The sequence below is a fragment of the Indicator indicator genome, chromosome 13, assembly GCF_027791375.1.
Source record: "Indicator indicator isolate 239-I01 chromosome 13, UM_Iind_1.1, whole genome shotgun sequence".
In the NCBI taxonomy this organism is placed as follows: Eukaryota; Metazoa; Chordata; class Aves; order Piciformes; family Indicatoridae; genus Indicator; species Indicator indicator.
Window position 1 is genome coordinate 27,034,889 of NC_072022.1, and position 24,978 is coordinate 27,059,866.

The 24,978-nt window shown below is 50.5% G+C and overlaps 2 protein-coding genes across 2 annotated transcripts in view; one reads left to right on the plus strand and one right to left on the minus strand.

Moving 5' to 3' along the window:
- MED12L (mediator complex subunit 12L) overlaps positions 1–24,978 on the plus strand; it is a 124,702-nt gene that overhangs the window by 39,147 nt on the left and 60,577 nt on the right.
- Positions 6,434–7,447, minus strand: LOC128970928 (P2Y purinoceptor 14-like). The gene has a single exon (XM_054386320.1). The coding sequence runs from the start codon at positions 7,445–7,447 to the stop codon at positions 6,434–6,436; it is 1,014 nt and encodes a 337-aa protein (XP_054242295.1).

Here is a 24,978-nt window from a genome sequence, read left to right on the forward strand (position 1 = left end):
CTCTTTTCCTTTGCAGGAGCTAGGGTTGGACAGTGCTCTCCTGTACCCTCTGCCTGGGTCTTGCGGTGCTGAGCTGCTCCTCGGGCACTGGGGGCTGTGCAGGATGAAATGGACAACAATGGGGAGGGACCAAGTGCAAAAGAGCTGAGGTAGGCACATTGGTGTGGCCAGTCCATGGATTAATGCAGGGACTGCAGTTCAGAATGTGTTTTTGTGGAGGGAAGGTGGTCAGAGCTGCTTGAGCTGTCCACAGCAGGGAGCTGAGAGGGCTGGAGAGCAGTGCTGGGACATAGAAGAACACAGAAGATTTCAGCTCAACATGAGGAGAATGAGGATGACAGAGCACTGGAGCAGGCTGCCCAGAGGGTTTGTGCATTCTCCTTCTCTGGAGCCTTTCCAAACCCACCTGGATGCATTCCTGTGCAGCCTACCCTGGGGGATCCTGCTCTGGCAGGGGGTTGGACCTGATGATCTCTTTTGAGGTCCTTTCCACCTCTGATATGCTGTGAGACTGTGAGCTGGCTGGTTCTTTGTGGTCCTGAAGGCAGGACCATCCTCATCCTCTCCTCCTGGAGATGTAACCTAAAATGTTTGTGTGTCAGGGAGAGGAGGCAGGTTTGGCCTGGCCAGCCCCAGCGTGGGAGCTTCCTCATTTACTTGTAAAACTTCATCTCATTTTTCCCAGGCTCTTGACCTGGGGATGTCAGTGGCTGCTGTTTTGCTTTTGCTTTTAAGAATCTGAAATTCTCTTCTCCTCCTATGTCTTACATTAAAAAAATCAACCTGGAATCAGGGGGTGGTGGTGTAGTTTAGCCCTCGGGCAATATAATATTCCTTTCAGTATAATATATTTTTTTTCCCCCTAGATGTTAAGGTAAATGTCCTTGGAGTCAGTAGAATTTATAACTCCCAACCTTTTGGCCCTTGGTCAAGTGCTATTTAAAACTCAAAATGACACATTATGGATACAGGGCAATGGTCATAATCAATGTTTGGGTGTGGTTTTTTTTTTTTTTTAACCATGAGCAAATGTCTCAGAGCAGGCTGAGGGGGGGCTGAAGTACTGACAATGTAGTGAAACCCCCAAATGGTGGCACTCTGCTGTAGCTGAGAACCCACACGCCACCTCCCCCAGCTTTGTGAAGACACAGATGAAGAATGCCTGGTTTTAGGTTTAGTCAGAAGCTTAAAGTTCAGACCATATTTGTCCAAGTGTTTGCAAAGCTTCAGCATCTGGAATGATCCTGCCTCCAGGTTTGAGCAAATGTGGTCCCTGTGCTTTGGCCAGGATCACCTCATGCAGTGCTGCAGATTGGGGGAATGAGTGGCTGGAGAGGGAGCCTGGCAGACAGGGACCTGGCAGTGCCGGTTGGCAACCAGCTGAACATGAGCCAACAGTGTGCCCAGCTGCCACCCAAGGCCAGTGGCACCTTTGCTTGTATCAGGAACACTGTGACCAGCAGGACTAGGGATGGAATTCTGCCCCTGTGCCCCCCTCACCTCGAGCACTGTGTGCAGCTCTGGGTCCTCACTGCAAGAAAGCTCTTGAGGTGCTGGAGTGGGTCCAGAGGAGAGCAACCAGACTGGGGAAGGGACTGGAGGGAAAGGCTGATGAGGAGAGGCTGAGGAAGCTGGGGATGTGTAGCCTGGAGAGGAGGAGACTCAGGGGGGACCTTATCACACTCTACAACTACCTGAGGGGAAGTTGTAGTCAGGTGGGGGTCAGGCTCTGCTCCCAGGCAACTTGTGCCAGGATGAGAGGGCATGGCCTGAAGCTGTGCCAGGGGAGGTTTAGGTTGGATGTTAGGAAGCACTTTCTTGAGGAAAGGGGAATGAGACACTGGAATGGACTGCCCAGGGAGGTGGTGGTGGAGTCACCCTCCCTGGAGGTGTTTAAGGCAAGATTGGATGTGGCCCTTAGTGCCATGGTCTGGTTGGTGTGGTGGTGTTGGGTCATAAGCTGGACTTAATGATCTCAGAGGTCTATTCAAGCCTCAATAATTCTGTGATTCTGTGTTTTTGTGGTCTTCTGCTTGTTGTGCAGAACTGGTCTTTCCACACTTGCAGTTTTCTTTCCTTGTTTTGAAGCTTGAAACATAGCATTGTGAGGTTTATGTGTGTTTGTGTCTCCCTTCTGCAGAATTAGTTACAGCTCAGAAAAACCTTTTTGCAGGTCTGCAAAAGACAAGGTGGTGGTTAGGTAAACTTTACTGTAGAGAAGTGGTCTCCACTTCCTGGAAAAAGTGTTTTGAGAGGAGGAGAAACACAAGAACGTGAGTCTGAGTCCTGCTTGTGTTCTTACTGCAGCTCAGAGTCATCTTTTTCCCCTCTCCATGGCTGCTTCAAAAGGCCATTTCAGCTCATAAATTACAGGTGCAGATCTTGCAGTCATTGGAGCAAGATTCTCATCACAATCCCTTATTTTGGGTGGTTTGAACTCTGCTGAAGTTTTGACTTTTGGCTTGAGATGTTTCTTTCTGATGCTTGCCTGCTGAGGCTGGCTCCTGGGGGCCAGGGAACAAAGGGGTGCTGGTGTGAGTGGGAACTCAGCCAAAAGGATGAAATCATCCCTCAGAACCCTAAATCTGATGACCTTTAGAAGAGCATCAGAAGCCTGGTGTTGTGAATGGGGCTCACCTGTGGTACTGAGCCTGTCTTTGTGGAGCAGTCTCAGTGGTGCCTTTGCCATCCTTAGGCACAAAGGATATTTCATGTACAAAGCAGCAAGTTCTCTGTTTTCTCTTACTGCTTTTCATGAGTTTCACTGACAGATTTGAATCTCCCAAAATTAAACTCAGTGAGAGTCTTGAGTGGATTTCTGTACAACCAGGAGGTTTTGATATGTGAAGGCAGTGGTGGGGTGAGCCTCCTGCCCTGCAGGAGTGTTTGGAGGAAGGATTTCCATTTGCTAGGATGAGCTCTTCTCCTGAAAAACTGCTGTGCTCTGTCAGTGGCAGGGAAAGGAGTCCATTGTGGAGCTTTGCACCGTGATGTTAGTGTGAGAAGCCCATTGCACACCACCTGCAGCACTCTCATGTGTCCAGTGTAATGTTCTGGGTCTACAGCCTTGGGGTAGCACTGAAGGCCAGGACAGGTTTAGGAGTAGTTTAAAATGTGAGAGGTTTATGGGCTTTCTGAAGTGGATTTGTGCCACCTTTCCTGGGTGCTGTCTCAAGGTTTTGAACAGCAGAACAACATCTCCTTACAAAGATGTCCAGGAGGTCCACCTTGGCTTGGGGTAGAGAGGCTAAAATGAGTGAGCATAACCATTTCTCTGCACCTCTCTGTGGGCTTGATGGCTTTTGGCAGCCTGTGCTGGAGGCTTGTTCTTCTCAGAGGCCTTTGCCAGAGATTCAAGGTCCAGATTGAGTAATTTAGCCCTCCAAGGAATCAACAGACCAGACTCAGCTTCTTGTTCCTGCAGTATCATGGAGGGAGCCAGGAGAACATCAGGAAGGTAAACTGCAGCTGGGGACTGGGTCTTTGTTCAAACTTTTTAGCTCTGGGTTCCTTTCCCTGCAGGAATTTTAGGGAAGCTCTCCAGATGGTAGGTGGACAAGGCAAAGAGCGGACACTTGGTGCAGCCACAAGACTTCTGGGTGTCTGATGCTGGGCTGGGCTGATCTGCAGTGTGATGTGCTGGGAAAGGTGTGAAAGAATTCACTTACCCAGAGCAGAAAAAAAGAACTGGTCCTGTACCTTTCCATCCCAGTTCATGCAGCCAAAGAGAGAGCAAGGCTGGGGAAGCGGAGCAGAAGCCTGGATTAATAATGGTGTGAGCTGAGCCTTGTGACACGTGGCTGGCTGCAGCAGGGTTGATGGTGACACCTTCTCCAACAGGAGCAGGATCTGTTATCAAAGCTAACTGAAAGCCTGAAGGTCAGTGTCACCTTTTCCCAAGGGTGTTTTGCTCAGCATCCCTTCCCTTGGGGGCCTTCTGCAGATTTTCCTCCTAATATCAGTAATCTGGTGGGGTGAGGAAACTATTGCATAATCTAAATCATCTTTTCAAAGTAATTCAAGTTATATTGTGCAAGTGAGTTCATCTCTGTGTTCCTTAGGTTTGTGCAGGCAAATACCAAACTATACCATGAAAGGAACAAAATGTTTTTTAGCCATAAATGACACAAAATCTTTCAGAGAGTCACAGCTTCCCTTCCCCAGCAGGCTGCTTCCCTTAGCTTCAAAGTCTCAGTTTGGCAGGAGTCAGGGAGCTCTGGAAGCACCATGTAAATAATCTTCTATGTGTTTTCTTTACAAAACAAAGCCAAAGAGCAGCCTTCTCCTGTAGGCCCTAAAGGCTGCTTCAGGCTGAGGGTGCCCCCAGCCCCTGCAGTGGGATGAACATCCAGGATGTGCTGGGTGCTGCTTGGGATCTCTGCTCAGGCAAGTAGGAAATAGATGGAAGTAAATAAGCTCCAACAGGGTGGGTTTGAACTGAGCAGAGCTGTCTGGTCCTTCAGTTGAAATCTAACGCTGAGTGGTGGAATGGTGCTGCTGTCAAGCAGTGGTCTCAGACCAAGGAAGAGTTACCCACACAGCCCTGGAGGAGGTTCAGAGGCCATGCATTTAAAAATCTCTCACCCTAAGAGATTGTCAGCACTGAAGTGAAACAGAATGGCAGAGGTGAAGCATGCCTGTCCCTGTCTCTGCTGTGCTGAGGGAAAGGAAAGAGGCTTCTGTGGTACTTCCTGCACTGGTGTTTTCCCTGAGAGTGATGAAATCAATCAGGAAGAGAAAAATCTGCCCTGAAATACGGTTGAGAAGAGATTATATTTCTGTCTAGAAGGCTGGGAGCCATTACTGCTGTACAGAGAGAAATGCAGTGCCCAAGGCATGGGGAAAGCAGCAAATGGTTTAAATGCACCCCAGAGTTTCTAGCCAGGAGCTCTCAAACAGCTCCTTGGGTGCTCTTGCTCCTCCTGCAGCAGCAGGGAGGGAGTCATTTGGTGTGAGCACTGTGGGTTCCTGGAAGGTCCTGAGGAACGTGGTGCAAAGTCACTGTGTTCCTGACTTACAGAAGGAGCCTCTTTAAACACTTCCTTATATTGAGCATCACCTTTTGTAGAAGCACTCTGACCTTTGGTGCCTAAGGGGGGCAAACAGTTGTGTTTAATACTTAGATGTGTAGAATCTTTCCCTTAAGAAATCCTATATAAATATATATACACACATTAAAAAAAAATATATAAAATCATAGAATGTTAGGGGTTGGAAGGGACCTCCAGAGATCATCCAGTGCAAGCCCCCTGCCAAAAGCAGGATCACCCAGGGTAGTCCACACAGGAGTGCATCCAGTTGGGTTTTGAAAGACTACAACCTCGCTGGGAAGCCTGCTCCAGGGCTCTGTCACCCTCACTGGAAAGAAATTTCTTCTCACCTTGAGGTTCGAGTTAGTATCCATTGTTCCTTGGCTTATTAGTGTGCACCACCCAAAAGAGCCTGGCCCCCTCCACTTGACCCCCACCCCTCAGATACTGATAGACATTGATCAGATCCCCTCTCAGTCTTCTCCAGACTCAACAGCCCCAGGGCTCTCAGTCTCTCTTCACAGGGGAGATGCTCAAGTCCCCTAAGCATCCTCGTGGCTCTCTATTGGACTCACTCCAGCAGGTCTCTGTCTCTCTTGAACTGGGGAGCCCCAAACTGGACACAGGATTGCAGCTGTGGTCTCCCCAGTGCAGAGCAGAGGGGGAGCAAAACCTCCCTAGCCCTGCTGGTCACACTTTTCTTGCTGCCCCCCAGCACTCCAAGGTCTTTCTCTGTGGAGCTGCTCTCCAGCACGGCAGCCTCTACCCTGTCCTGGTGCCTGTATACACACAACAGTTTTACCAAGGGGCTGTCAGGATCTGGACAGATCGGGGATTTTTTGTTTTGGTTTGGTATTTGTTTTGGAGCTTTTTTGAGTCTTTTGCTTAAGCTGCACCTTGCCTTGTGAGCTGGTAGGCAGAGGAGAGCACTTGTCCTCAGGGTCTCAGTCCTCTTCATGGGTGGGTGGAGGCCAGGTCAGAGCCTTGTGGCTGCTGAGGGCTCTGCACCAGCCCAGGTGGAGCAACTGGTCGTTGCCAGGCCCTTCAGGCTTGGTTTGCTGATCACTGGGTGTTGTGCCTGGCTTGGATTAATGAGTCTGTGAGATAATCCATACAGAGACCCATAGCATGGAGCTCCAGGATGGGTCATTGCAGTTACTCCTCTCTTTGTTTTGAGATCCAGACAGGTCATACCACACTGCAGCACAGAGCATCAGCTGGAATAGCACAGAGCAGATGTGAGGGTGATGTTCAATCATGGTTCACACAGAGAAGCACCAATTGGTATTTCATGCTGATGCCTTTCTCCTGGTTCCTTGCTGGTTCCCATCAGCTCAGCTTCTCTGGGAGGTTTCCACTCCTGAATCTCTTGCTGGGAGGTGCATCCTTTGACAGCCCCAAACCTACACTACGTTCATACTTTCCCCAAGGGTGTTTGACCTTCTGGACTTAGAAATTTCGACCTCACTCGGCGTTTTCAGCTTGAGATGCAGCTTTTGGTAGAGTTTTTCTCTGAAGGGTAGGCAGAGGAAGAAATAAATGATGGGGTCCAGGCAGATGTTGGCAGCACAGAGGACCAGGGTGAACTCTTTTGCATAGAACAGGGTGGTTCTTGCCTGGCAGGTGAAGCGAGAGCTGGTCTGGCTGAGGGTGTAGGGGATCCTGCAGAGGTGGTAGGGCACGAAGCAGACGACGAACACGAACATGATGCTGAATATGTTGCGGCTGGTCTTCCTCTTGGCCGCCTCCGAGGTCCTGCGGAACTTTCTGTACGAGCTGTAGATCTTCCTCGAGATGGAGGTGTAGAAAACGATCAGCAGGAGGAAGACAACCCAGAAGATCCCTGTGCAGATGTAGCTGGAGGCCTTGTGCCACTGCCTGCCGAGCTCGCTTTTGAGACCTATGCATTTCCTGGAGTAGTTCTCCTCCGTGGCTTCGCTGGTTAGAATCATGTTTGGGACAGAGATCACCAGCAGCAGCAGCCAGATGAGGACAGAGACCACCTTGCTGTAGCTGACTGTGTGGACGAGGGAGGTGAGTAAAGGCTTCACGATTTTGTAGTAGCGGTCGAAGCCGATGAGGCCAAAGAAGGTGATGCCGATGTACATGTTGGTGTAGAACACGACAGCGGAGTACCTGCAGACGAAGGCGTTGAGCTGGGGAGGCGCCAGCTCCGAGTCAGCCAGGATCTTGAAAGGGAAGGTCAAGCTCATGAGGAGGTCAGCCACAACGATGTTCTTCAGGTAGACAATGAAGCTCTTCTGGCTGGAAACGGAGAGGAAGATCCATGCGGCCACCGCGTTCAGCAGCAGCCCGACGAGGAAGATGAGGCAGTAGACCAGGGGGATGACTGTGGTGGTGATCACTGTGCTGTGGCTGCAGTTGTTGTACATGGAGTCGCTGCTGGAGTTGAGCATTTTACAGTGTCTTTGTGCCTGCAAGCAGAGAGATGATCTCAGTCAGGGAGAGTGGTGCTGTGCTTGCCAGGAAGCAGTGCAAGATCTCTGCTCTTGCTCCGTGCTGAGCCTGGCAACCTTCTCAGTCATCTGGGGGATGAAGCTGGGGACATCACTTTTTGGATGCTGTTACAGAATCACAGAATCCACCAGGTTGGAAGAGACCTGCTAGATCATCAAGTCCAACCCATCACCCAACCCTAACTAATCAACCAGACCATGGCACCAAGTGCCTCATCCAGGCTTCTCTTAAACATCTCCAGGAATGCTGACCTCATCCCCTCCCTGGGCAGCTCATTCCAATTGTTTCTGTGAAGAACTTCTTTATAAGATCAAGCCTAAACTTTCCCCTGGTGAAGCTTGAGACTGTGTCCTCTTGTTCTGGTGCTGGTTGCCTGGGAGAAGAGACCAACCCCCACCTGGCTGCAACCTCCCTTCAGGTACTTGTAGACAGCAATGAGGTCTCCCCTGAGCCTCCTCTTCTCCAGGCTAAACAACCCCCACTCCCTCAGCCTCTCCTCACAGGGCTGTGCTCCAGACCCTTCACCGGCTTTGTTGCCTTTCTCTGGACACATTCAAGCATCTCAACATTTTTCTTGAATTGAAGGGCCCAGAACTGGACACAGTACTTCAGGTGTGGCCTAACCAGTGATGAGTACAGGGCAGGATGACTTCTCTAATCCTGCTGGTCACACTGTTCCTGATCCAGGCAAGGATGTTCAAGGGCATCCTGCTGTTTTCAACAGAGAATCCATCTATTTCTCTATCTGACTTCAATCCCTCAAGCCCTGTGCTGCCCCTTTCCTCTCTGAACTAGAAGTGGGATAGAGCCACGGTGATTTTGCACATTAACCCTTAGGGACCAGTGTGTATATTTAGCTCTGGATTGCCAGGAAGCAAGAATGTTCCTTGGCCAAAGGCTCTGGTTTGTATATAGGCACAGAAAACATCCTGTCAGGCAGGCCTGGAAGTGCCTTGCAAGCCTTGTGAGCAGCCACCACAGCTTGCTTTAAACTTAGCCTTCAGCAGCAGGACGTGCTGGAGCCTGTCTGCGTGGTAGCGCAGCACAGAAGCTGGAGCTGTCCTCTCATGTCCCTCAGATTGACATTTTAGAGGATCTCCAGGAAGAATCACATCCGCTGTCTGCTTGCTTTGACAGAGTGTTTATAGGGGTGGATTCCCCTCTGTAAGGAGGGCAGAGCAGATACTGACACGCTGCCGCTGCGTTTGGCAAAGGAAAACCGAAGCTACTGGAAACCACGTGCCGTGGAGCTGGGGGAAATGAAAGAATGAAAGAAATTCTTCAGAAAGTGAAAAATTTCCTTGATGCTGCAGCTCAGAGTCAGCAGCTGATGGAGCAGACTGGTAGAGCACCCTTGCAGTAATCAGCAATGGAAGTTTCCTTTCGAAGAGGCACAATTACTGCCTTTGGTGTGTTGGCTTCTCTATATCTCTTGCAGGCACTGGAAAGGGCTGGCCAGCTTAGTGCTGCTCTGGAGCTTGAAGGGGTAAGTGGAGCAGGTATTATACCTAAACCTTTAGGTGTCACAGGATTACAGGATGTCAGGGGTTGGAAGGGACCTCTGGAGATCATTGACTCCAACCCCCCCTGCCAGAGCAGGACAATAGAATCCAGCACAGGTCGCACAGGAATGCATCCAGATAGGTCTGGAAAGTCTCCAGAGGAGACTCCACAACCTCTCTGGGCAGCCTGTTCCAGTGCTCTGGGACCCTCCCAGTGAAGAAGTTCCTCCTCATGTTGTCCTGTGCTGGAGTTTCTATCCACTGCCCCTTGTCCTGTCCCAGGGTGCAAGTGAGCAGAGCCTGTCCCCTCCCTCTTGACCCCCAGCCCTCAGCTATTGATAGACATTTATCAAATCTCTTCTCAGTTTTCTCTTCTCCAGACTAACCAGCCCCAGGGCCCTCAGCCTCTCCTCACAGGGCAGTGCTCCAGTCCATCATCCTGGTAGCTCTCCCTTGTACTCTCAGCAGCAGATCCCTGTCCACCCTTGTGTTCATGCCCCAAGCCTGCAGTTCATCTCCTGGTAGTTCTCCTGAACCAGGATCTGCCATCCTGCCTGTCTAAGCTCTGGTCAGCAGGGGGTTTGGTTGGGTTGTTAAAGGACAAAGGTGGTGTGGAGGGCAGCGTTGTAAGTACCACCTGAACAGATGTTAGGATTAAGAGGTGGTAAGGGGGTAAGGTCTGGGGTGACCCTGCTGTGAAACTCAAAGGATTTCCACTTTGCTCTCTGTATCCTTCAATCTCCCATTCAGACAGCTGGAAAGCAGCAGTAACAACTGATGTTTTCCTCTGAGATGGGAACACACTGTATTTGAAACCTGTTCTCTTCCCACTGCCAGAGCCAGGCTAGAACTCTGCCAGCCTTTCAGTGCCAATGGCTTGTCCTTACCTGTCTTGGTTTGACTGCTGTGGTGTTTCTTGCTAAGGGTCTAGAGCTCCTTCCATTCTCTGGCATAGGACCTCAGCTCTTGCTGGGAGACCTGTGTGAGAGACAGGAAAACAGTTGTTAGGGTTGTGCATGGCACACAGGACAGGGTAATCCTGCAGTGCTGAAGACCATCTGATGATCCATACTGCAGATTAGTCTTCAGATCTTTCAGCAGGACTGAAAGAAAATGGGTTAAGCATGACAGAGTCATAGAGCAATCATTATTCAACCCAGAGCCCATCATGGGTAAGGTCAGAGGCTTCTGTGTCCCCCCTTCTGTGCTTCATGTCAGTTGAGTTCACCATCAGTTTCACCTGCTTCTTCTGGTAACCAGAACATCCTCATCTGGTGAGAAGAGGAGGACTTGCAGTGGCTCTACCAAGTGATGCACAGCTTGAAATGGACATGAGTCTTCACCCTTTGCTCCACACTGCATTCTCAGCTGGAACCAATGAATAGTCCTTCTCTGATATTAATTGGTAGGTAGTTTACTGAGGTTATGACTGAGCTTCAGCATTCTCTTTTCTTTTTTTACCCCTTCTCCCCACTTCTTAAAACATTGCTGGTGTTTTGCTGCTGTCTGACCTGCTCTCTGCTGTTGTGTGTTGGAGGGGGTGGGTGAGCACCCAGCAAGCTGTGACCAGTGTGTAGGAAGAGCCTTCTGTGGCTAAGCAGCAGTTCAGGTTCCAGTGCTTGGTCCTGCAGAAAGTCAATGGCAGAATTTGATCTGGTGAAACGTGTTGAGGTTTGGAACTTTCTCAGCTCTCACAGTGTCTTGGCCAAGTGCACCCAGAAGAGCTGCACAATCCACTACAAATATTTGGTTCCCTGTGTGTTTAAGCTCTTACACTGTCATTTGTCACCCTTCCAGTATCATTAAGGCACTTTTTTTCTTGACTTCTATAACTGGGCTGTCAGATCTCAAAGTTCACAGCTGCTTTACTGAACATGAGCTTCTGGGTTTGTTTTTTTTTTTTTTTCCCTCACTTTGAAAACAGGGAAGGTCCTGCAGGACTGAGGGCACATTTTAGCTATTTCTGAAAGTTAATGCAGCTTCCTGATCAATAAATGTGCAATGCAATTACTGGGCCAGGAATTGTTGGCAGTGGTCAGTCCCCAGAAGTCTTTTTTTGAACAGCAAAATGGAGTTATCAGGGGAGAAAGATTGTGACACATATTGTCTCTGATATCTAGAGAGGGACAGCAGGGCAGAACACAGCAACTGTGTGCTGAGTTGTGCTAAAAGAGAAATCTTTTCTTAAGATTCTCTTTCTGGTGTGGGCTGAACCTGCAGTCCTGGCTGGTGTTACACAGGCAGAAAGCAGCCCCAGTTTAGCCACTAGAGTGGGAGCTGCTAACCCTGCTGGTCTGAAGCTCCTGCTTGGAGCAGAGGACATGAGTGGCTGCTGGCTGGTGTGATGGTTTGAAACTGTCTTTTTAATTTTTCCTTGCAAAGTTCAGAACAGAGAAGGTGAAAGAATGTAAATAAGTCACTATTGGGTGTAAGAAAGCAAAATACTGATTGCTCTAAACACTTCCATTGGATAGATAGAAATGTTTAAGAACTATTACCCAAAACAAAGTAGGCACTCTGCACATTCTGCGTTCGGCAGTGGGGGCAGTTGCTGGGCTGTCTGGCTGCTGTTTCTTCTTCTCTTCTGGCTGAAGATAACACACCGACCTTGGCAGCTAAGTTAACAACTTTCTGCTTAACTAACTCTGCTTCTCTGTCCAGGGGGGTCTGGGGGGAAGCTCCTGGGAGAGAGAGAGGCCCCTTTGGGAGGGTCCCCTTGGGGGGAAGCAAAGGGAGATCGGTTGTGCTTTTCTGTTGATTGTATATATTTGTGAATGTTGTGAATTTTGTATATTTGTACATATTCATTGCATTTCACTGTAGATTTTAGACTCTGCTTGTAAATACAGCCTTCATTTGCTTCCAGACTGAGCTAGCCTGGTTATTGTTGGGGGGGGGGGGGGAATTTCAGCTCACACCGACACAGCTGGAAACTATCAGGGCAGACTGCTGTGGTCTCCTCAGAGGGATTGAAAGGGTGGACATCCTCAGGTGCTACAGAGGAGCTGGGCTGATGGAGGAGGTAAACCAGGGCTCTCTGTGGGGTCAGGGCTGCTGGGGCTACCCAAGGGAAAGCCCTCCCCACAGGTCACTCAGGCATTTCTCAGCCTGAGTCTGCTCAGGGCTGGTTGCTCTCTTTCCACATCTCCACAAAGTTGCCCAACCTGGCAGCTGGTGGGTGGAGATGTTTAGTGTCCATGGTTGTTGTTGCTGCTCTCCTTTGGGAGGCAATTTTTTGTGGTGACCATGGAGATAGGTTGGCACGTGTGGCTTCTGGCCAGCTTGCCAAGAGACCAAGATTTCATTCTTTTTCTATTCTTAGGATAACATTTGTCCGAAGCCAAGGTCTGGCTTGTAATACTGCAGAGAATTAAAGTATGCACAACACACTCAGTCCTAGTCCAGCCTTTTAGGATGGTGAGTTGGGTGGTGGCAGTTTTTGGGGGTTGGGTGAGCGTGGGGACCAGTAGAGCTGCAGAACCCTGACAGCTGCCCTGGCTGAGGGTGGTCCACCACCATGTCATAGAATCACAGAATTGTCAGGGTTGGAAGGGACCTCAAGGATCACCCAGTTCCAACCCCCCTGCCACAGGCAGGGACACCTCATGCTCCAGCGGGTTGCTCACAGCCACATCCAGCCTGGATGCAAAAACCTCCAGGGATGAGGCTTCCACCACCTCCCTGGGCAACCTGTGCCAGTGTCTCACCACCCTCATGGGGAAAACTTTTTTTTCTAACATCCAATCTGAATCTTTCCTCCTCTAGTTTTGTTCCAGTCCCCCCAGCCCCCTGACACCCTCAAAAGTCCCTCCCCAGCTTTCTTGGAGCCTCCTTCAGATCCTGGAAGGCCACAAGAAGGTCTCCTCAGAGCCTTCTCTTCTCCAGACTGAACAACCCCAACTCTCTGTCTGTCTCCATAGCAGAGCAGCTCCAGTCCTCTGCTCATCCTCATGGCCCTTCTCTGGACACCTTCCAGCACCTCCAGATCCTTCTTGTAATAGAGGCTCCAGAACTGGACACAGAGCTCCAGGTGTGGTCTCAGCAGAGGGGGAGAATCATTTCCCTTGACCTGCTGGCCACACTTCTCTTGATGCAGCCCAGGCTCTGATTGGCTTTCTGACCTGCAACTGCTCACTGCTGGCTGTTGATCTTCTCCTCCACCAGCACCCCCAAGTCCTTTTCTTCAGGACTGCTCTCCAGCCAGTCCCTGCCCAGCCTATATTTGTGCTTGGGATTGCCCTGACCCAGATGCAGGACCTTGCACTTGGTCTTGTTGAACTTTGTGAAGCTGTCCTGGGCCAGCTCTTGGTGGTCTCCAGCTTGGCTTGGCACCCTCCTTCCTGGCACTTCAGCTGAGCTCACAAGCAGGGCAGTGCTGTTAACCTCTGAATGTGCCACCAGTTAGTGCAGGTGGCATTCAGTAGTGACTGTTCTGGCACAGGGTTTCCTGGCTGGAGTTCTTACATCAGTTAGATGTAGTGAAGGACAGGACAGAGTGAGTGTGGAGGAGAGCCCCCAGGTACAGAGAGCAGCAGCAGATAAGAGTCTTTGTTTCTTGTTCAAACAGCAGGCTCAAGGGCAGCAGAAGCTGGTGTGGTCGCAGGGTGAAGACACCTCAAGGGTATTTCTGTCTGCAAACCCCACCAGCTTCATGTCCACAGCTTACTGTCCACAGGTCCTGGTGCTACCAAACCAATGTGAAAAATGATTTGCCCGATAAGTTAAATTTTTCATTCTATTTTTATGTTGGGTTCTTAGAGTCTGAATTACTCTAAACTCACAATCTTTTAGCGTGGGGAAGTTAGAGCCTGTGAAGTTATCTGTGCAAACCCAGACAGACTGACACCTGGGCAGGTGCTTTGAGCTGTTCTCATGTAGGATCATTTTCAGATCTAACCCAAATAATCCTTTTGGAGGAGTTTTGGAGGCTTTTTAGTTAAGTCTCAGCCCTCCCTCCCAGATCCTTCCTATCTTCCATCAGTTACGGGATCTGGATTAGGGAGTGGTGGATGTGAGAGACAAAGTTAGGAGCAGTGCTTTGAGCTGTTCCCATGTAGGATCATTTTCAGATCTAACCTAAGTAATAGTTTTGGAGGCTTTTTAGCTAAGTTTCAGCCCTCCCTCCCTGATCCTTCCAATCTTCCATCAGTTATGGGATCTGAATTAGGGAGTAGTGGCTGTGAGAGACAAAGTTAGGAGCAGGGTATTAGGAATGGTCAGTTGATGATTTGCTGTTAGAGGATTAAGCAGAGCAGCTTTTAGAAGCAAGTCTCCTATCAAACTTGGAATTATTCTATCCTGAGTATCCCAATCAAATATTTTAATGATTAGTATTTTGTCCTAAACCGCGAGGTATTGAGCTAAAACTGTGGCTCAGGGTGTGAAGGAACTGTTCCCTTTCATATTCCATTTTAACAGCAGCATTTGCCACTTAAAATCTTTGATTTTCTAACTCTCTTTCCTAACGTTTCAATCCCTTTGAGTTTCACAGTTCAGTTTCCTCAGCCATAAATGCAAAGAAAAGCAGTTGCTGCCCAGCAGCCCTTACCTGTGCTGGAGCCTTGGCAGAGGTCGTGGTGGCTGGTCCATGCCTTATCCCCCACAAGAGCTCTCTGCTGTGGGTTTCCGTGTTTATTTACAAGCTCATTTCTGCTCCAACTCGTTTGTGGTTTGCATAACACGTGGAGCGTTTCCTGCTCTGCTGAGTTGTCGATTGCAAACAAAAAAAAAAAAAAAAAAAAGGCAAACGGCGCTGCAGCGGCAGCTATGTAAGAAATGCAAGGGAGAGTGGGTTAGGGAGAGAAACACCTCATGGAAAAGAAAGGAGGAGAATGTCACCTGCGTGGTCCCTCTTCAGCTGGGGAGCGGATTCGGAGGAGGAGCTGCCTTGTCCTGTGGAGTAGGGTGAGGACGGTGAGAGCCGCGGCAGGTCCTTCACTCGCTGGCTGGAGCAGCCCTGCGCTGCTCCACGGTGCCCTTCGGTGCCCAGCCCAGCTGGACACACTCCAGCTGCTTAGGGAAGGCTTTGCCCTCCTGTCTCCAGTACCGGCGCCGGCAGCGGGCGGGTCGGGGCGCGCTGTGCCTGGGCAGGCAGCTTGGAGGGCTGGCAGCCAGATGTGCAAAGGGCTCGGTGCTGCAGACGGCCGCGGCTGTTTTGTCCTATGTGCTCCCACCAGCTTCCATCCAGGTCGGCGCTGAGCTGCTTTGGGAGGGACACGCTGTGCGTGCAGCTGGCAGAGCAGTGAAGGGCAGCTGCGTTCTGCTCGCAAAGGGTTCCCAGGCCTGGCTGCGACCTCTCCTGTGCAGCCGCTGCTGCGGCTGGGAGTGCCCTGGACGGGAGCCCGGGGCACGGCCTGGAGGCTGCTCGGGGCGTGCTCAGAGCCTGAGGGAGGCAATCATGGGATAAGTGATGGCTTTTTCCTTTTTCTTCTTCTCTTTTTCTTTCCCTTTCTTCTTCTTTCTCTTTTCCCCCTTCTTTTTTTTCCCCCCTTCTTTTATTTTTCTCCCTTACTTTCCACCCCCCCTATTTTTCCCCTCCTGTTTTCCCTTCTTTTTTCCCTTCCATTTTTCTTTTTTTCTTCTTTCTTTTCCCTTCTTTTTTTTTTTTGGTTTGCTTTGCCCTTCCCGTTTGTGGTTTGCTTTGCCCTTCCCGTTTGTGGTTTGCTTTGCCCTTCCCGTTTGTGGTTTGCTTTGCCCTTCCCGTTTGTGGTTTGCTTTGCCCTTCCCGTTTGTGGTTTGCTTTGCCCTTCCCGTTTGTGGTTTGCTTTTCTTTTCCCTTTTTTTTTTTTTTTTTTTTTTTTTGGTGTTTTTTTTTGTTTTGTTGGCAGGTCTGTAGGCAGGTGCTGGGATGTCCAAGTGTGGTTTTAGTTATTTTTCTAAAGTGCCAGAGGCAGGGGCATGCTCTTGGCACCTCTTTTCATCCACCCTATAGTCATTTTCTGAAGCAAGGATGAGAAGAGTGGGTCAGTTAAGGCTTTAGCTGACCTCAAGTGCTTTAAAATCCTCTGGCCCTCTGAGACAGCTGGTAATTAATTCCAAAACCTCCTCTTTCTTTGTTTTTGGTGTGGTGGTTTGGTTTGTTTGTTTTATTTTTTTCCTCAGAAACAGAAGCCTCAGTATCCCTTCTGGGACCAAGGTCAGCTTTCAGAGCCTGACCCACAACAAACTTTTTCCAGTAGCTTCCTCCTCTAAGCCTAGAATTAATCCAAGCAGTGTCCCCTTTGTGTCCAGATGAAATCCTTGCAGAAGAGGTAGGAAAGTGCAGTCTGCCAAGAGAAGTGAGTTTGAAGGAGAAACATAAAAGAAAGGAGAAGAGGAACTTCTTGGCAAAGCAGAGTTGTCTACCACCCTCAGGTGGATCTCTCACTCCCAAGGGCAGCTCTTGCTCTGTGTGCATCACCCCAGCTCTCTGTTGGGCTGTCCAAAGACCTAGCAGGCTTGAGCAGTGAGAAAAGAGCAGCAGCATTCCAAAGTTATTCCCATTGTTCCAAGGGATTGAGTGTTTAGCAAACAGCTGAGTAACCTTTTCTTTTTCTGCTGAGTCATCAGGAAATCAGGGCTCATGCCTGCAGCCAGCAGTGTGGATGGGGTTACCAACCTCTGTGTGGCAGGAGCAGTCCTTCTGCTGGCTGCTGTGGCCAACTTGTCACTGAAGGCCTGTGCTCTGGTGCAGTGAACTCCACACCACCCCTCAAAGATTCTTGTTTGCAGACTCAGCACCTCCAAGCAAGCCTGCAGTAAAGCCAAGAGCGTGGCCCAGGCTGGCAACCACCTCTCCAGGGCCCATTCAGCTTTGACCACCAGTGCAGAACGGGTGGCTTGCTTCTGCTTGCTTCTCACACCACAGGTGCTGCTTTGCCCAGGCTCCTGTGAAGTGCAGTGACAGAAGCTGGACTTCTCCCCTTTGCTTCTGCTCGAAGAGAGGCTGAGGAGGTGGTTCCAGAGCAGGGCTCAGCAGACATCAGGATTTCCATGGGAGACTGAGTCTCCTATTGCCCCTTGCTGCAAAGGGATTGGAGGTGTTAGGCTGCAGGGAGCTCTGGTTTAGACATTGTCCTTAGCAGGTTACTTTTGCCTCCACATTTGTTATCTTCTACTTTCCCCAAAGTGTCTCAACCTCACCTCTGTGCTTTCCATGGGCAGCAGAGGTGACTGGGCACAGTGTGGGGCCTGGAGGTATAGAAGGGGAACTCTTGCCAGGAGAATCTTGGCTTTCTGGAGGTGGCTCTTGCACTTCAGCACAACCAGGCATCACTAATGTTCCTTGTATGAGAGCAGGAGGTTCTTCTCCACCTCTGTTACTGCTTTTGGAGCATCTCAGGCTTTCCTGCAGGTGTGCCCAGTGCCTGCCAGGAGGTGTAGATGTGCCCTGCTCTGGGGTGCAGAGCTGTTGACCTAGGTCTAGCTCTTCTCCACAGTGCAGAACAGTTTCTTTTCTATGTTTTCTGAAGCACAATGTCCTTCCTTGGGCTGTTTAGCTGATTTATGGCTGATGTGCAGTCCAGCCACAGGCCTCCATCCCTGAGTGACTCAGGAGTTTGTTATTCTTAGATCTATAAAGTAGACCTCTCCTGGCTAGCTAAGGTGAGTGTGAGCACAGACAGGTATCTTGCACTGCCCTTGCAGTACTCCTGCTTCAGAGAAGGCAGAACTCGGACCCAGCCATCCCATCCTGTCCCACTGTAGGTGAGCTCCTTGGTTCTGCAGAACAGGGACTGACTGCCCTTTTCCTCAGCATGGTCCCCTCCCAGGACTGATTTTTCTGCACAGTCTCACTGCTTTGGTTAGAGGGAGAAATGCATCCTGCTCCTGTCTTCACCTGAGTGTGAGAGAGCCAAGATCTCAGTTTTCTCTGGGATGCCACTGGTGGCTAAGCTCTGTTCAAGGTAGTAACCAAGTGAGCATGAGGAAGTGGCCACATTGAGTTCTGCACATAGCTGTGTATGGTCTTTCCCTCTTGGTGGGAACAGCTATGGAAACTCTCAGTCATGGGACCCTGTTGTCCTTCCATTATAAATAAAAGCAGTAAACTTCCTTCATGCTTTGCCTGCAAATTGCCTTTTTTAGAGTCAAAGCATCCACAGCCCCAGGCTCTGAGCTCTGTAGCATCATCACTGGAGATTCCAGGAAAGAATCTGTTGGCACACAGAGCTATGGTGCCTCAAGTATCTTGCAGCATCAGGGCTTTTGCCTGGTGGGTTTTCACTTCAGCTTTCTTCGTTAATCAGTGGTTTCCTGCCACTGTCACATCCCCAATCATTACAGCACTGCAGTGTCACCTTCCCCACCCTCTGCCCCACCACACTGCTGACTGACTGACCCTGGCGGGGTAAACTGAGCAGTGCTGGGGGGCAGGAACATCTTAGCCTTCCAGGAAAGGTGTTATCATGGAGAAGCCTTCTGGTTCCTCCATGTGTTGGTCGCTGGCTTTGTGGAGGGTGGCAGCCTGGGTGCGTGTGAGGTCCCTGCAGTCACATCCAGACCAGGCTCTGGGGCTGCCAGGCTGGCAGTGGCAACTGCTTTGACAGGATTTGCCAGTCCTGCACGTTCTAAAGCAGGAACTTGAACATCAGTAGTTCCATCTAAACAATGAGGACCAACTTCTTTACTGTAAGGGTGCTGGAACACTGAGCAGGCTGCCCCGAGAGGTGGTGGAGTCTCCATCTCTGGAGACATTCCAAACCCACCTGGATGTGTTCCTGTGTGACCTTCTCTAGGTGACCCTGCCTTGGCAGGGGGCTTGGACTCACTGCTCTCCAAAGGTCCTTTCCAACCCTTACCACACTCTGTGAAGTGTTCCACAGCTGTCATCTCCTGTTCTGAATGTTGTGGTCAGTCGTGAGGGCTCTGCTTTGTCCTGGGACAGACCTGTCTGTTTGAGATACTTCTGGTTCTTACTGAAAGCACATGGCCCTGCCCCTGGCAGGGGGGTTAGAACTAGATGATCCTTGAGGTCCCTTCCAACCCTGACCATTCTATGATTCTGGTATTTTGTGGCAGAGTGTGGCCTTGGTATGACCAGAGTGGGCCAGAGTGTGACTGTGCCAAACTGATACCAGGGCAGGCAGAGCTGGGGCAGAGAGCTGAGGCTGCTCTCCAGTACCAGGCAAATTGTGGGATGGTTTTGAGTGCAGGTTTGGGCTCCATTTGAATTGACCTGAAAGATCCCAGCTTGCTTAAAAAGGGTCCTCTGAGCCTTCCAACAGCCAGCTCCTTTCCTGAAGGCTCGTACCAGATCCTGAGGTGCATTGGGAGGAGAGTGTCCAGCAGTTCCAGGGAGGTTCTCCTCCTCTTCTGCTCTTCACTGGTGAGACCACACCTGGAGTATTGCATCCAGTTCTGGGCTCCTCAGTTCAAGAGGGACAGGGATCTGCTGGAGAGAGTCCAAGGGAGGGCTCCAAGGATGCTGAAGGGACTGGAGCACTGCCTGGGGAGGAGAGGCTGAGAGCCCTGGGGCTGTTTAGTCTGGAGAGGAGAAGACTGAGAGGGGATCTGATCAATGTCTATCAATAGCTGAGGGCTGGGGGTCAAGAGGGAGGGGACAGGCTCTGCTCAGCTGCACCCTGGGATGGGACAAGGGGCAATGGATAGAAACTGCAGCACAGGAGGTTCCACCTCCACATGCGGAGGAACTTCTTCACTGGGAGGGTCCCAGAGCACTGGAACAGGCTGCCCAGAGAGGTTGTGGAGTCTCCTTCTCTAGAGACTTCCCAGCCCTGTCTGGATGTGTTCCTGTGTGACCTGTGCTGGATTCTCTGCTCCTGCTCTGGCAGGAGGGTTGGCCTCAATGATCTTCAGAGGTCCCTTCCAACCCCTAATATCCTGTGAGCCTGTGGTCTTGTGCAACCTAGCAGAGGGACTTCCATATCCTGAAGTGGATGTGTTGCTTAGCTTGGCTCCTGGGTGCCTGCATATCCTTGTACATCCTTCCTCTGCTGCTCCCAGAAAAGGCAGAGAATGCCTCACAACAGGAGGTGAAGCATCTTGTTGGCAAGCCTGGGAACATTAGCAGAGAGCTGTCCTGCGTGGTGTGCATATGGCAGGGCTGGCTGCTCCTTCTCAGCTGAGTGTGGAGCTGGATGGAACACCATGAGCATGGCACCCTGCTGCTGCCTGGCCTTGGTTTGTCAGCCCTGCCTGGTGGAGCTGTGCAGGTGAGCAGCTCTGGGGGTGTGGAGGTTGGACAGGCTGCAGTTTTGTGCTAACTTCACTTCCCTGAAGAGCACAACTGTTGAGAGCTTGTTCTGGTGGCTGTAAATAGCCATCCTGTGTTCAGCCCCAGCTGGTGACATCTTCCTTCTCCCTCTAACTTCACTTTTATCTGCTGTGCTATTTTTTTTTCTTTTCATATTGTTTATTGTTTGGAGCTTCTGGTGCCTGTCCTTGTACTTGAAACACCACACAAAGTAAACAGAGCAGTTCAGCTCCCATCAAGATTGCTGCTGCATTTGAACAAAGGTTTCCACTGGAGTTCCAACAGGCTGCAGGGGATGGAGTTGGCCAAAAGCTGTGTGAGCAGATCTGTAGAGATGTAGTGGTCAGTAAGACCTATGTGTACACCATACTCCCACACTCCTTAGGTCCAAAACTCAGTCTCCTGACTGTTTAAAATGTTACCATACTCTGATAGAAACAGGAAATTGCTGGAGTGACTCCCATCAGTATACAGATTAAGTCAGAAACCACTTTGCATGGGGTCAGGAGTCACTGTGGAGGAAGCAGAAAAGCCAAGAGCAGGCAGGCAGAGGGGTGCCTTCTCTGGGCTGAGCTCACTGGAGAGCATCCTCTGCTTTATGGCTGTAGAACCACAGAATCATTTCAGTGGGAAAGGACCTTTAGGGTCATGGAGCCCAACCATTCTCTAACTCTTTCCAGACTGGTGCTAAACTATGTCTCTCAGGACCACATCTCTGCTTCTTTTAAACACCTCCAGGGATGGGAACTCCACCACCTCCCTGGGGAGCCTGTTCCATTCTTTGAGAACCTTTTCAGTGAAGAAGTTTCTTCTGATGGCCAACTTAAACCTTCCCTGCTGCAACTTGAGGCGGCTTCCTCTCGTCCTGTCTTGGGAGAAGAGACCAACCCACAGCTGGCTCCAGCCTCCTTTCAGGGAGTTGTAGAGATCAAGAAGTTCTCCCCTCAGCCTCCTTTTCTGCAGCGTACCCTAACCAAGCTGTGCTTGGAAAACCAAGATGCTTTCTTGCCCTGATAGATCCAGGATCTTGCTCAGGTTTACCTTTTTTGCTCAGGTTTACATTTTTTGCTCAGCTTGTTGTCCAGCAGACACAAACTGGGATGCATGAGCTGCCGTGGAGCACCCGCTGCTCGCCAAGCCTCAGAAATGGCTTATGGTGGAAGCAGCTACCCAGAGCTCAGCTGGGGGTAGGCTCCCAATTTAAAGCAATACCCAGTGCAGAGGTAGGAAGATGCTCTTCCCTAGGCAAGAACATACCTGGTGTGTGCTCCAGCAGCTCTCCTGTGGGTCATCTGGAGATCAGTCCCAGCAGCTGTCCTCAAGCGCTGCTCCCATGCCCAGGGGCTGCAGCGAGCTCCGGCTGCCACCACTGAGGTTTTGAACAGTAGAAGCAGAACACCACTTGCTGGGGGAACCAGAGGGGAAGTGGCACTGCTGCTCTTCTCTGAAGATCACGAGTAACCAGTGCCTATCGGAAAAGGAAGTCAGTTCTGGGCAGGCAAAGTCATCTTGAGCACCAGTTGGTGTGCTGAGAGATGTGGGTGCTGCATGGGTGCTCTCCGAAGGCTTCTGCAGGGCTTGGGGACATCTTGAGCTCCACAGGCATGAGTATGATGATTGGAAATGATGTTAAAAAGGATGCTCTGCTAAAAGGTACCTGAACCAAGGGTGGACAACCTCGGGGATGGCTTCTTCGTGCTTCACCTTTGACGTGTTGTCATTGTGGGACTGCCTGACTGCAGGACTGGCACAGAGCTTTGCAGAACTGTTCAGCTACAGCTGGGGGCATGAGTCCAAGTACTGCCTCAGGAGGGGACTCAAGTGTCCATGGGCATGTGAAGTCCCCAAACAATAGCATCATAGAATTGTTAGGGCTGGAAGGGACTCATCTGGTTTGCCAATGCCAGGGGGGAACTCAGCCTTTAATCAGCAGGTAAGCTTTGTCCCTTGCTCTGTATCCCAAGTAGCACAGAATCACAGTGTGCATTGGCTTGGAAGGGACCCTCAAAGGTCATCTTGTCCACCCCCCCTGTGGTAAGCAGGGACACCTCCAACTGAATCAGGTTGCTCAGGGCCACATCCAACCTGGCTTGGAACACTTCTAGGCTTGGAGCCTCCACAGCTTCTCTGGGCAACCAGTGGCGGTGTCTCACCACCCTCACAGGGAAGAATTTCTTCCTAATGTCTCCTTTGGGATCATGGAGGCTACAGCCAAGTTCAGCTCTTTCTGCAGGGCTAATTCCAAGAGCAGTGTTGTGACCTTACTTTGTCTGTCATTAGTGAAACTGGCAGGAAGTGTATTTACCTTCAGATGTTTTCTGTTAGCAAACTGAAATGAGTTGAAGTTGTTAAAGAAGAGGAAGCCTGGGGGAATGTGTTGTGGAACATGACTGTTAGAATCCTGGAATTGTCAGGGTTGGAAGGGACCTCAAGGCTCAGCCAGTTCCAACCCCCCTGCCATGGGCAGGGACACCTCACACCACAGCAGGTTGCTCACAGCCACATCCAGCCTGGATGCAAAAACCTCCAGGGATGAGGCTTCCACCACCTCCCTGGGCAACCTGTGCCAGTGTCTTGGAGAAATGCAACGTTTTCAGGGCTCAGCTGCTCTTCTGTGATGGGTTAAACCTTGCAGCACTGTTTTTGGTGTGCTACAGAGAGAAGCAAGCAGTTGCCCAGGGCAGAGGATTAAGAGCTTAAAGGATGGGTGGCAGGTCCAAGCTCTGCCTGCTTTGTCACCCCGTTGGAATGACTCTGGGCAGCTGGGCAGGGACAGGGCCCTTTGTTATGCAAACATGGATGTTTTTCCAAAGTGCCATCCAAACTGGGTCTCTCAGGAGCTAAAGCTGTGTAGATGTGGTGCTGAGGGACATGGGTTAGGAGCAGCAGAGTTGGCAGTGTTGGGTTACTGGATGCTATAAGGAAGCAAAGCCAGGATGATGCTCACCTGTCCTGCAGGCTGAGCCCATGGAGCACCTCAGGGGATGTGAGGTGGCAGGAGCCACCTGCCTTAGCCTGGTGGTGTGGAGGAGAGGGCATGAGGAGGGGTGGGAGAAAGGGGCAGCCTCATCAATCAATGGTCTTGTCACTGGAGGGTTGTGTGTGGCAGCCAAGCTGGGTCTCTCAGGAGCTAAAGGATGCAGGGTTAGAAAGCAAGCAGTGAGCATGAGTGCCAGGAGACATCTCCTGTCCATCAGGTACTTCTGATGGCCTCAGAACCAACTGCCTCTGTGTTTCACCTCTAGCCACACAAGTTGTCTTCTCCCACAGAATCCAAAGGTCCCTTCTGCTGGTCCTGAAATCATTTCCTTAGGGAAGTAATCACAACTGTCTGAGCTCAGTGCCTATGCAAGGAAACCTTTGTTATGGTCCTGCTGATGAACTTCGTGTCAGACCTGCAGAGCATAGGTGCAGAGGTCGAGGTGGCAGAGAGCTGAAGGCATTGTCAGAGCCGTGCTGGGGACTGCAAGGGCTGCTGCTGGTGATTTGTTTCTTTGTGTCTGGTGACAGAAGTCCAGCTTGGAGTGGTAGCCTGGTGGTGTGGAGGGGAGGGCATCAGGAGGGCTGGGCGAAAGCTGCATCCTCATAAATGGTCTTGTCATTGGAAGGTTGTGTGAGACATCTCTTGTGGTGGCAGAGAGGAGCTTTTCCTGTAGCCATGAGGGTGTTGCAGAGGTGTTAGAGGGAGTCTAGCTGCAGAGCAGAGCCTGGGTGAGGGGAGTGGGTGGAATATAGTGCAGTTAAGGAGCCATAAACCCTTCTGGGATTTTGTTGCTTGGACCCTAAAAAGGGAGACCAGGAGCACTCAGCCTTGGTTTGCTTTAGCCATATCAGACCCTGGTTGCTCCACGAGTGCTCCTGCAGCCCTAAATGCTCTCCTTTCACACAGTCCTTTCCCTTCAGTGTGGTGCTTGTGAGAGTTCCAACTCTGCCACCCCCTCCCCAGAATGGTTCTTTAGTAGCATTTTGTGTGTGCATAGACCCTTGAGAGCATGAAATGGCACTTTTGATCCAGAACTGGTCTCTGAGGTTGTGTGTGAACGGAGTTTTCTCCAGAGCTGCCTGGGAAGTGGGGTGTATGCTGTGGAACTTAGCTGGGTAAAACAGTGATATTTAAAGTGGGAGGAGATCTACCCTGTCTTCATTTCTAGAAATGATTCCCCCCCTCCCCTTCCCCAGAACAGTGTCAGGATTCTCATCCTACTTGCATGAAGCCAAATATTGGAATACTTCAACTTCTTCATTCTGTATAAGAAAAGCCTAACTCAGAACTGTGTTCAAAGAGGGAAAAAAAAAAAAAAGAGAAAAGCAACTCTTGTTTCAGCAGACAGCTCCACTAAAGGCCGCCTTCTGCTCTCCTGCAGTATTTTATCTTGCTAGCTAAATGCTGCCTTGTCTGGATTTTCATCTCAAAGCATTTTTTCCCCCCTAGATTAAAAGGAAAGTCCTTATAGAGTAAGGCAGTTGATGAGGGGCTGTTGCCATCTTCTGTTTGTCCAGCTGCACTGCAGTGCCTGGGTATGAAAATGAACTGCTCAGGACATGTGTCAGCTCCTGCTGCTCTCTTTGAAGCTGTTTGGTTTGTGCAAGAGCAGCTTTCTCCCTCAGCAAACTTGATTTGTACAGTGCAAAAGGATCAGCTTTGCTCCCTGTCCCTGCTGCAGACACATCCTGGGCCACTGGGTGGGAGATGGGCTTCTTGCAGGGGACAGCCACCAGAGAAGGAAGAACGTGTGAGGGTTGGTCTCTTCTCCCAGGCAGCCGGTGACAGAAG